This window comes from Lissotriton helveticus, chromosome 2_1, assembly GCF_964261635.1.
Source record: "Lissotriton helveticus chromosome 2_1, aLisHel1.1, whole genome shotgun sequence".
Taxonomy (NCBI): Eukaryota; Metazoa; Chordata; class Amphibia; order Caudata; family Salamandridae; genus Lissotriton; species Lissotriton helveticus.
In genome coordinates this window covers 1,336,849,408-1,336,862,592 of record NC_136059.1, presented here as the reverse complement: position 1 = coordinate 1,336,862,592, position 13,185 = coordinate 1,336,849,408, and the positions used below count along the sequence as shown (strand labels likewise).

The window sequence follows — 13,185 nt, the reverse complement described above, 5'->3', positions numbered from 1 at the left end:
AGCTCACACACACATAGAGCCCCCCCACACACACAGAGAGCCCCTCACACATAGAGAGCCCCTCACACATAGAGAGCCCCACACACACACAGAGAGCCCCCCCCCACACTCAGAGAGCCCCCACACACACACAGAGAGCCCCACACACAAAGAGAGCCCCCCACACACACAGAGAGCCACACACAGGGAACAGAGGCCAGAAAAAACTATCACAATGAGGGAACAGGGGGGCAGAAAAGCAAGCACAACAAGGGAACGGGGGGGGGGGAGAAAAGCACACACAACGAGGGAAGATGTGACCTGTTGAATGACACCTCAATAAAGAGACTTTCAATATTAACAGCTTTTCTCAATGTTTTCATTTGGACGGCTGAAACGTATGCACAATTCACCACGGGGGTACAGTGAGGAAATACAAATACCACCACTTGTAGTTAAAGCACCTAGAATCTGCAGAAACACGGTATGAAGCTCTATAAGAAAGCACGTTGCTGATATTGATATGTGCTGAGAGAGCTCCACGCACAATGTGTGAGAGTTTGCTTCACCCCTCGGAGACCAGGTGTGCGAGTTAAGCTGATTGTTGTCACGTGTGTGAGAGTGCTCCACACACAGCTGGGGGAATCTGACACACTCCTGCTGGACACCCTCATACACGAGTGAGGTCTGACACCACAGAGAAGAGGGCGGGGCTCTGATCAGGCTTAGGGCTGGTGGAAGTGTGGGTGGCACAGTGTGCATGGGCATGCTTCGGGGTCGAGGATCTGCATGCAGCACTTTTTTTTATTTACATGCATAGATATTGTACAACGTGGCATTCACCCTGTTCGTAAACAGGAGTGGGACACAGGTCTGACTCTCCCTTATAAATTAACCTCGGGTGTAAATTGGCGCTGTGACTCCTATGCCCCTCCCTCTGAGACCCCCATCCACACATCTGGCACCTCTTGAAGGTTCTCTGAAGCGCGGATTTCACACACCAGTGAATTCTATGTGGCTTTTTTTCACAGTTTTATGTAGCTCGAAGCCTCGAACTCGCCCGAAGGTCTTGGAGATTGGGTGTTGACCAAGAAGCTGTGTTTTTGTATACACTTCCTGAATACACGTGTGTAAGGTGTAAGTGGACATCATTTATGTTACCTGTTGTTTCCAAAATCAATGTCACCATTGTGCAGCGTGTGTCCTGGCCCCACCGCCTGCAGAACAAAGCTGAAATCCGCGCGTGCCGGACCCGCACAGAGACCTGCACATCAAAGCATTGCATGGAAAAGTTATGGTTAGTTAGAAGACCACTCACATAAAAAGAGGGTTGGCCCATAAATCGTGAAATGCGTCACCTTGTATCAGTTCCTTCAGATGATCTCACCCATCACACACAACAAGGGAAGGGGGGCAGAAAAGCACGTACAACGAGGGAACGGGGGGGCAGAAAAGCACGCACAATGAGAGAATGGGGGGCAGAAAAGCAAGCACAACGAGGGAAGGGGGCAGAAAATCAAGCACAATGAGGGAACGGGGGGCAAAAAAGTACGCACAACGAAGGAACAGGGGGGCAAAAAAGCACGCACAATGAGGGAACAGGGTGGAGGGGCAGAAAAGCACGCACTCACCGGCTGGGGCGGAGGACTCGGCAGCTTCTCTACTTCTTCTGGCGATGGCCCACAGAAATGGCTCTCCGAAAAGCCCCGACATTTTCGGACTGGGGGGCGTGTTTGTCTTTCTCTCCTCTTCCCATTGGCTGGAAGGTAAGATTTCAGCCAATGGGAAGAGGAGAGAAAGAAAGTAAAAAACCCCCCCCCGAATCCGGGCTTGACTGGAGTGAGGCCCCTCTCCTCCAATGGCTGGCCTCCGTTTAGGAAGCATCCAATGGAGAAGAGGGCGGGTCCAAGCCCCCACACTGTGAAACATAAGATCTCTGCCAGCCTACGCAGGTCTTGACCTAAAAAGGAAGTAAAACTGTCCATTATTGTTCTAATCAAACCTAAATGAGATAAAAATAAGTCACAACACTGGCAAATAATATGTTTAACAATTTTCTAGCTGCCAGAAAACAGCACAAGGACAACCTTATTAAAGCTAAATTCTGCTGTCTTAAGAACCAGATAAATGTGACAAAAGATAGACCCGAAAATCTCTTGGATATTATCAGGTAGGATTCTAATACCCTGCATCTCAGAGTACTTTTTCTGAAGCTAAGAAATGTGCTGATTGTCCCGCCAGTAGAAGTGAACACGAAGGGTAGGGATATTCTATTCCTCTCACCCCATCCGTAAAACAAATACCTCAGTTCTCAGTAAACACAGCCTCAACATGTTGGCAAGATCATTTCCAATCTTGCTTAATATCTTGCAAGAAAATAGCCACTTTCCTCTAATACGCAGTTTCTGTTGGAATGCACCTCAGGACTCCAACTTCTTATATCTTTCTTCTGGTGCCCCTACCTGGGCATCCTCCTCTTCTGGTGCAAATCATCGAAAAATGACAACATGAGTCAAGTTTCTTCCCCCTTGAAAAACACAAAAGCTGCCCTCACAGGCCCTAACAAGGGGGCCTATTATGATTGCGGATTTCCCGCATCCTCCGGGCCGGCGGAAGCCACCGCCGGCCCGGAGGATGCGGGAAAACCGCTGCGGAGCCTAGAAAGACCCACCGCCATATTAGGATGGCTGGTGGGTCTTGCATTCTGTCCGCAGCTTTTCCGCCGCGGTCGCCTTCCGACCGCGGTGGAAAAGCTATAACATGGCTGGCGGTGTCTATCAGACACCGCCAGCCATATTATGATGGTGTAAAATGTATGCTTTTCCGCAGCGGCTTTTCCGCGGTGGAAAAGCATACGGACCTTCACTACGGGGGCCCGTTGTGGGCCCCCTGGGTGAAGGGGGGGTGGGGAGTGCACATGGGGGGTACCTATGGTACCCCCCTGCATTTGCGTGCACAAAGCAGCAGGCACCGCGCGGTGCCTGCCGCTTTGTGCACGCAAATGCGGTGCATGCATTTTTAACATTGCGGCGGGTGCAGCTTGAAGCTGCACCCGCCCCAATGTTAAAGATAGAGGATGTGACCGCCACCCTGGCGGTCACATCCTAATCTGCACGGAGGGAACGCCGCAGCCCATGCGGACGTTCCCTCCTACTCTGGGGTCGCGGACGGACTCAAGTCCGTCCGCGATCCTAATCGACCCCAAAGTTTGTCCCATCACTGATTTGGTCCAGAATATCATTGTCAGGAAATCTTCTGACATAAATATTGTTTCCTAAATAACGTCTACAAAAATATCCACCCATTTCAGTTAATTCCTGACATTAATATGATTATATGTTTGTAAACCATAATTAGGAGTCAATATTTATGCTAGGCAGCATTTCTGACAGTGATATTCTTATGTACAAACCCAAGAATCACCATCTTGTGCCATGGCAGTGATAAAAAAACTGATGCCCAATGGACTATTAAATGCACAGTCACACATTTATTCCTACTTCAAAATTGACATGAGAAAAGCTTTGTTTACTGCTTCACACATTGCATGTCACAATGGCTTTATACAGAGATACAACTCTTCTAATAATCATGAGGGCTCTTTAATGTTATTTTACACTACTGCACAAATGCATCTGGTTTTTGATCCCATACCTTTTAAAATAAAATACAATTGAAAAACGACATTACATAAAACATGTACATATGTGTGCAGAGGCTAGTGTTACATTTATTACCATTGTTAAGGGAGGGGCGAGGCTTCATGACCCACTCGAGTCTTCACCTCTCATGAGTCGTGTGCCCTCCCCACATTCAACATTATTAACTAAAAGCTTATTACACTCTGCGCATCTACAAATATACAATGGATGGATGGGTGAATAATAGAGTCCTATAAAGATGACTCCACCAGAGAGATGTGTTAGAAGTGCATTATAATCGGATCACTGACAGAATATCGAGGAGCAAAATATCGACCTGCCAAAATATCGTGGATAAAATATAGAAGGCCAGAATATTGACTTCCTATCTACAAACAGGTAAGTACAAAAATATCGACTCCAAAATATCGATTGTAAAAAATATAGACAGTCAAAATATCAAATTTTTTAAATGTCTTAAAAGTAATTTAAAATTAATATAATAATAAATATAATTAATTTAAACATACTTAAAATACTTAAATAAACTTAAAATTAATAAATAATTAATGTAACTTTAAAAAATAAATATTAATTTTAATACATATATATATACATATATATATATACAAAGAGGCGAGAGGATTCAAGGAATATATATATATATATATATATATATATATATATATATATATATATATTCCTTGAATCCTCTCGCCTCTTTGTATCCTCTAGGCTGAAGTCACGGCACAGCAAGCAGGTAAGTTCTTTTCTTAAATTATTTTATTTCAACACACCATGTGCAGAGTTAACTGCAAAAATCGGACGGCCTACGCGTTTCGGATCAAGGCTACCGTGTTGTAGCTGAAACGCGTCATGCTGGAGACTAGGGAGCATTAAAACTACCTTGAAATAATTTCTATGCGTTGCTGTGGTCTGTACCTACGTTTTTGGTTCGGCGTCCAGAGCCGATCAGTGGGATTGGTGAACGGATATATATATATATATATATATATACATATTATTAACAAAACATATACAATATTTTTACCGTAGGATAGCGAGAGAGTTAAATTTACTATTACCACTCCAGTGAGTGCAACAGTAGGGAAAGCGTTGGATAGCGTTGGAGTAAAAACTACTATCCCACTCCAGTGAGTGCAACAGTAGGGAAAGGGTTGGATAGCGTAGGGGTAAAAATTACTATTCCCACTCCAGTGAATGCAATAGTAGGAAATACGTTGGATAGCGTAGGGGTTTAAATTACTATTCCCACTCCAGTGAGTGCAACAGTAGGGAAAGTGTTGGATAGCGTAGGGGTAAAAATTACTATTCCCACTCCAGAGAGTGCAACAGTAGGGAGAGCGTTGGATAGCGTAGGGGTAACAATTACTATTCCCACTCCAGAGAGTGCAACAGTAGGGAAAGCATTGGATAGCGTAGGGGTAAAAATTACTATTTCCACTCCAGTGAGAGCAACAGTAGGGAAAACGTTGGATAGCGTAGGGGTTTAAATTATTATTCCCACTCCAGTGAGTGCAACAGTAGCGAAAGCGTTGGATAGCGTAGGGGTAAAAATTACTATTCCCACTCCAGAGAGTGCAACAGTAGGGAAAGCGTTGGATAGTGGAAGGGTAAAAATTACTATTCCCACTCCAGTGAGTGCAACACTAGGGAAAGCGTTAGATAGCATAGGGGTAAAAATTACTATTCCCACTCCAGAGAGTGCAACAGTAGGGAAAGTAAATACTTAATATATGAATAAAAATAACATAAATATTAATACCAATTACAAATGAATTTAAATACCTAACATTTTTATATATTATATTAATTAATCAATTATAAATACAAATAGAAACTATTTTTTAATAATAATTACCCACTAATACAAATTATTTACCAATCAACAATAAATTAATTAACAAAATAAAAATAATTAAAAATTTGATAAAAAAATAAACATTTGAAAAATGTAATTACTTACAATTAAATTGCTTCCCACCCTATTCCCCTATAAACCCACAACCCACTACAGAAAATAAATGAATTAAATAAACATAATTATCAATTAATCAACTATTTAAAATTAATTAACAATTATATTTTAATTAATTACCAATTAATAATTAATTAACAATTAACTCAAAACAAATACCAATAAATAAAATAAAATATTGAATTAATTATAATTAAATTACTTCCCACCCTATTCCCCTATAAACCCACGACCCGCTACAGAAAATAAATTACTAACATTAACATGTTTAACAATTAATCAATTAATATAATTACCAATTGTATTTTAATTAATTATGAATTAATAATTAATGAACAATTAACTCAAAACAAATACCAATAAATAAAATAAAATATTGAGTTAATTATAATTAAATTACTTCCCACCCTATTCCCCTATAAACCCACAACCCGCTACAGAATTATATTACACAAAAATTAAAAATATTAACTTACTTACCTAAAATTCGATATTTTTGTTGTCTATATTCTGTCCATTCGATATTTTGTCCATTCTATATTTTTGAATCGATATTAATGCTATTCTATTCGATATTAATACTATTCTATTCGATATTTTGGTAGTCTATATTTTGTCTAGTCGATATTATGTCTATTCTATATTTTTTACTCGATATTATTGCTACTCGATATTAAAAATTCGATATTTTGACTGTACACCATTATAATCACATGTAGTCTGCACTCACATGTATTCTCTGCGACTAATGTTAAAGATCACATTGGGGGTATTGCATATTTAAAATAGTCTTGTGAACTAATGAAATATATGCACGTTTAAGAGATGTGACAGACCGGATTGTAGTGCTTACTTATTACTATTTCATGAGAAATGTTTTCTAAAGCAAACACTCAATGATAACTGGTGTAAAGAGATGTTTACTAAAAGAGTAATTATGTTACTACTGCATTAATTACTAAAGTATATGCTAAAAAGTTTAATTTATTTGTGTGTAGAGAAGTGCACATAATGTAACCTTTTCGAATGTTAACTTAGCCTAACTTGTGGGCCTGAGATGTATTGAATTCAAGCTCAACGTTTCAACTAACATTTGAATTCATATTGTATTCTTGCAGTAGAAATGTTGCATGTATTTTGTATTCCCACTGCAGGTGGAGAAGACTTCGTTAGTGAAAGAAAAAGGGTCTTAGGCTCGTAGATAGTAAGGTATGTGAAGCGGCAACTGGTACGAAGGAAATGCAATAGCGAGATGGGAGGAGAGTTATTGTGAGATAAGGACACAAGACAAAGTACGGCTGGAGTAATGATTCATCAGAATGAGAATATGGTGTAAAGAAACCAGTGTGCTGAAAGTATGGAAATTTACTGAGTACAGTTTGTGGGACGTCCTATGAATGTAATACATGCTATGATGCAACATAGTGAGGGATAGTTAGCATTCTGACCTAGGACACCTTGAGGTACAAACCTCTGTTATGGTTAGTGTGACTTAATGCTCCTTGGCCAGTGTTAGAGTTTCTTCTAAGGAGGACTCTGACAGCTGAAAACCTTTCTAATTTCACCTTCCCTTAAATCTCTTCTTTAGTTTAAGGTTGTCACTTAAGGATAGTGTTGGGAAAGAAAGAGGATCATGCTACTTTTCGATGACAAGTTGATGCAATCTAATGCAAAATTCTGTTTCCTTTTTACTAAATATAGCAATAATAGAGTTAGTTGTTTTCTATTTATTATATAGGGTAAATCGCTTCAGAAGATTTGGCGTCCTGTTGCTTGTTGCTGTATTTCTATGCAGTAATGCTCAGACTAAAATATTTTTTAATCCGTTACTGAGTCTGAATTTGGAATAAATGTACTAACTTGAGACTTGGGGGTCCATTAGGATGACGGGCGGACTTTGTCCGCCATCATCCTAGCGCGGATTGGGACCGCCCGCCATTAGGGCGGGGGTCCCGTGGGTGGCATTAGGATGCGGTCGCCACAGTGGCGGCCGCATCCTGCATTCATAACATTGTGGCGGGCGGTGCACTCTGCACCGCCCGCCACAATGCTATGAATGCTTGCATGCATTTGAATACGCAATGCGGCAGGCACCGCGCGGTGCCTACTGCATTGCATATGCAAATGCTGGGGGGTACCACAGGTACCCCCTGTGTGCACCCCCACCACTCCTTCACTTTGGGGGCCCGCAAGGGGACCCCAAAGTGAAGACCGCATGCCTTTCATTGGCGGCGATGAAAGGCATCTGTTTCCCCCCATCGTAATATGGCTGGCGGTGTCAATCAGACACCGCCACCATATTATTCCTTTTCCGCCCCGGCCGCAAGGCGACTGGGGCGGAAAAGCGGCGGACGGTCTTTCTGTCCGCCGCCTATGGCGGGGGCGGAGGGGGAATTCGGGAAACAATGTCGGGCGGATTGCCTCCGCCAGGCCGGCGGTGGCTACCGCAAGCCTGGCGGAAGCAATCCGCCCGACATCGTAATGGGCCCCTTGGTTTCGAACTGAGTTATTGTGTACCCAAATTGGCTACACTGTATTTGGAGATTTGAAAGAAAGTGTTTTGCTCACCTCTCATGTCACACAAACAGATCGTCAAGCAATGTGTCAGAGAAGAAAAAATCTAAGGTAAAGAGTGCTGCCGCATCCTGCATTCATAACATTGTGGCGGGCGGTGCACTCTGCACCGCCCGACACAATGCTATGAATGCTTGCATGCATTTGCATACGCAATACGGCAGGCAGCGCGCGGTGCCTACCGCATTGCATATGCAAATGCGGGGGGGTACCACAGGTACCCCCCGTGTGCACCCCCCACCTCTCCTTCACTTTGGGGGCCCGCAGTGGGCCCCCAAAGTGACGACCGCATGCCTTTCCGTGGCGGCATCGCTGTCACGGAAAGGCATCTGCTTCCCCCCATCGTAATATGGCTGGCGGTGTCTTATTGACACCGCCACCGTATTATTCCTTTTCCGCCCCGGCCGCAAGGCGACCGGGGCTGAAAAGCGGTGGACGGTCTTTCCGTCCGCCGCGGTCCACCCCGCCATACTAATATGGCGGGGGAGAATTCGGGAAACGATGTCGGGCGGATTGCCTCCACCAGGCCGGCGGTGGCTACCGCCAGCCTGGCGGAGGCAATCCGCCGGACATCGTAATGGGCCCCTTGGTGTCGAACTGAGTTATTGTGTACCCAAATTGGCTAAACTGTATTTGGAGATTTGAAAGAAAGTGTTTTGCTTACCTCTCATGTCACACAAACAGATCGCCAAGTAATGTGCCAGAGAAGAAACAATCTAAGTTAAAGAGTGCTGCCGCATGGCCAATGCTTAGTACTTCTCTCACAATTTTAGTTTTGTACAGCGTTTTATTATGTTTGAACTAATGAAGGTTTAGTGAAAGTCTTCCTCTGCTTCTGAATCATATGCTGCTAAAACAAATTCTGTGTTCTGCTTTATGTGGTTGTTTGTCCAAATATTGATTAAAGAAATGTAGTGGGACAAAAATATTGAGGCCTAAAATATCGAGTACTGAAATATGGAGAAGTTAAGTGCATATAGGTAAATATAGATTTAGTATTCTTAACTGCAAGTCTACATATTTTACACTCACTGTATTTTGTTTCTTGAGCTTTAGGCCTCGATATTTTCTACTCGATATTCTGGTGAGATGCCCTTTAGGTTAATCCCAGAAGTGGTGCAGTTTTTCAGTGTCATGCCTGGATCCGCCTTGCTCCTTTGCATCGATGCAAGTCATTAGACTGGCAATTGCTGCTCTTTCATGTAGCATGTTTAGCACTACACTAAAATGCAGACAATGAAGAATCCATTTGTACTGTTATAGTGATATGATATTAGTTTACCCATATAAATAGGGCAAAAGTAGGATGAGGGATTTGCCAACATGTCCCATAGCAGTATTTCAAAGGCTAATGATTAGAAGCACAACAACTTCAATGACTTCAGAATGTACACACTACAGCTAATAAAAATACCCAAGTATGAACATAATACCTCCCAGGGCATACCCTAGTCATGCCCAGATACCACCATGAAACAGATGTCCCATCATAAGAGCAAGATCATTTGATAATTCCCAATACACGGTTGCAAATTGTGAACATTTATTCCCTGAATAGTGTCTCATAATGTCAACAGCTATTCCCTCTGCCTTATTGCAGCAAGTCTGCAGAGTTTGTCCAAAAAAATGCTCTGATTTGTGTGCGTAACTCATAGCACAAGCACAGAAAATCTAACTTTATTCTCAGACCAAATTAGGCACGGGTACCAAACTACCAGAAAATTAAACACAGGTAAGCAATTATTTGTAGAGTATGCCATGCATGTGCCTACTGACTACTAGGGTAAACACAATCCTTATTTTCAATGAATCACAATTACAATGTAGTATATATTTAATTATCAGGAGAGCAAACCAACATGTGCACAATTATTCCCGGAGTATCCTACTATGTAATCAGTACCTCCCAGACCAGTTGCAACATGTGTAATAACACAATGGACTAAAAATGTATTGTGTGCATTAATTCTCAGAGCTGTGCCAAAATTCCTGGAAAACATATAGCTGAAGTGGAAAACATGTCTTCCCTCCTCAGGATGACTGAATGTGGCCTGGTGATGAAACAACCTGCTGTATGGAAGATCCTCCTAGCTTTCGTTGGTGTGCTGATTCTTTTGTTCCTGGCAGTCGCTATCCCTCTTATAATTGTTTTTGTTGTCTTTGGTAAGAATCGAAACATTATTTTCTTTTTTTTCTAAATTCTCACATGATGGTGTTGAGTCTTAATTTTAAATAGGGGACTGAGTAGTGTATGGTCACAGAGCATGCGCTTCCTAGTGTAAAGACAGCCTCAACCATTAAAGAGGTAATTTCTCTTTTGGTGATTAGTGGTCTATGTCAAATTTGCTTGATAGTCAATTGAGGGTTCAGCAATCATTGTTTATTTTAAGAACTGCTACACCTACCCCCACATATGCAAAGACTGAATTATTATTATTAAGGTAAATTAGGCAGTCCCTAACTTTGTAGAAATTGAGTTTGGCTCGATTTAGGTTTTAAATATAGGTAGGAATAATTATAAGGAGATATGTATGCAAGGTGGGAACTTTGGTATTTCTTTTTTTGGAGTCCCTGTTTTTGTCAAATGTGTTTTTACAGTTTATGTTTTCACATGGGACCTTCCCGGCAGCAGAAATCAAGTGTGGCACTTTTAAGAGTATTTTATCTTTCCATTTTTAGACCAAAGGAACACTGCATTCACAGTTGCAATGTTTCGGGACTTGGAAATTTCACCTTTCCATTTCATTCCCCCTATAAATTGCTGGTTATTTGGAAGGTAGATCAAATCTACAAGGAGTTTTTCTAAAGGAGAACCATTTCCCAACAAGAGGTGAACTATTTCTCCTTTGTCAACATACCATTTCCAGACACCCTGTTAGGTGACTTGGAACCCAAAGAAGACCTTTCTCAGAAAACCATTGTGGGAAATCCAGGTCAGAGTTAGCTGCTCCTGATGTCCAAGTACACAGGTTTGGCCTGCATATATATAAGGCTGAGCAGTACACATCCGAGCTTGCATATTTATAATCACAGTGATATTTACAGTAATGCCCAAACAAATCAATAAAGTGTAAATCCACTACATTTGTCTCCCTCCCTTTAGTTGGGGACTATTGTAAAGATGTGTTAAATATCTCATCAGCCCTATTACAAGTGCCATAGACTATAATGCACTTGTATAGAGCAGATGGGATATCTGTTATGTGACTATCTTGACTTCCAAACTCAAAATAAGGCCCCAATGCCTCGGATTTGGCTAGCTGTTAACTGGCCTGAATTCATGAATAGGCTTTCAGCTAAGCTTGGGTGACCTGTAGCCTAGCTCTCTACATCAAAAACCAAGCCTGCAAATTATAGATACTGCTGTTATCTGCACAACATCACTGGAAAAAGTCACATGGACCAATTGAAAGCTATCATTCTAGAGAATCAAATGAGTGTCTAGCCCAACTGATGTGCACCCACTGAATGATTGCTGATTAAAGAAAATTAGAGTATTTGAGAAAAATAGAAGAAAGGCAACTGAATCATTAAGTTGAGTGACTGTAATCTAAATAACTGTTTACTGTTGCCATGTTGCAGAAACACTTGGATGAACCATCATGTAGAAAACTTGAACGTGGACCAGGTAGACCTTGATCTTATATTTTTTTCTCTCTCTAACCAGATCCTACAGCTCAGTCTTCTGAGAATCGGTACTTCAGTGTTAGCTTCAAAATCACTAATGCCAACTTCTTGGCGAGTTTTGAAGATCAGTCCTCCAGTGAATACAGATCACTATCATCTCAAATTGAGTCCCTGGTAAGAGGAGATCTGTTGTTTGTAATAGTTTCATTGTAAAAGTTGTGACTGTATTCCATTTATAATCTTGTGGATTTATGAAAGTTTTAAAGAAAATATATTTTGCTGATAAGTGTTGCGTGAAGACTAAAATCAGCCGCTGCTTTGTGCATCTGTCCCATCTCACTATTTTTTGCTTTTGGTCACCTAAAGTTTGCCAGCATCTTTTTTTGCCTCTGTCTAAGAGAGCCTACTTTTAAGAAAGTATAATAAATTAAACAACAACAAACATAACATTTGAATTACATTTTTATAGATATGTAGTCTTTCCTGTTTTCGGTTTCTATTTTTGGTAAATTCTGGTGGGGATTTTCAGTGATTTCAACACCTTAAAAACCAGTGGTTATCAGTGGTACACATTTTTACAGCATTAAAAACAACACAAACAGTGATCAAATGCCATGGTCGGTGAAGGGACTTTTCTATTCATCATTGCAGTACAAAAGGGGATGATGGACGGAGCGTTTGAGCAATTCAAACACTCACCCCCAGTCAACTGATCTGGGTTTAATCCATCACCATTCTTTAGCCCACTCAGCCACCCCAGTTCAGACATGGCCATATGCAAATCAGTCTGACCCTGTGCCTCATGGAAACAGTCCAGCCCGAACTGCCAAGCCATGTCTTCCCTGGACCGGAAACAAGCATCCTGGGACCGGTTTCGGATTCATAATCATCATCAGCCAGGCTATCTTGAATCCAGTGGCCAAGTGAGCAAGTGACTCACGTCTGAGCATACCCTGCCACACTTAGGGCGAACAAAGCGATACAAAAGGGGATGATCATTACAAGCCATTTCTCATGCATTGTAAAATAAAATAACCTGAATTACTCCTCTGCATTTCTTTGCTTACCAAGTGGCAAGCATTCTACCATGGAACATGTTAAAGTGCCAATGTCACTAAAAGTGTTGTCCAGCCTACTCTCAAGGAGATGTTACATTGAACACTTGTAGAAAAGGGCGTTTTAAGACTCTAGTCTTTTGATTATGTCTACTCCATCAATCATGTTTTCCTGTAACAATCTAAGAATGCAGTAGAGTGTACATTTTTCACATTACTATCAATATACGACCAAAGATCCTCACATTTCTTGACTTTGGCATCATCACTGAGCAAACAGTCTGTAAACGGTTGCCACATGGATAATATG

At 41.6% G+C, this 13,185-nt stretch overlaps 1 protein-coding gene across 1 annotated transcript in view; it reads left to right on the top strand.

Moving 5' to 3' along the window:
* LOC144820245 (transmembrane protease serine 11C-like) overlaps nucleotides 1-13,185 on the top strand; it is a 405,011-nt gene that overhangs the window by 74,133 nt on the left and 317,693 nt on the right. The window contains exons 2-4 of the mRNA XM_078677842.1: nucleotides 6,774-6,828; nucleotides 10,229-10,356; nucleotides 11,861-11,994. Coding sequence (XP_078533968.1) covers nucleotides 10,230-10,356; nucleotides 11,861-11,994 — 261 coding nt within the window. The 5' untranslated portion in view covers nucleotides 6,774-6,828; nucleotide 10,229. The remainder of the gene's footprint in view (nucleotides 1-6,773; nucleotides 6,829-10,228; nucleotides 10,357-11,860; nucleotides 11,995-13,185) is intronic.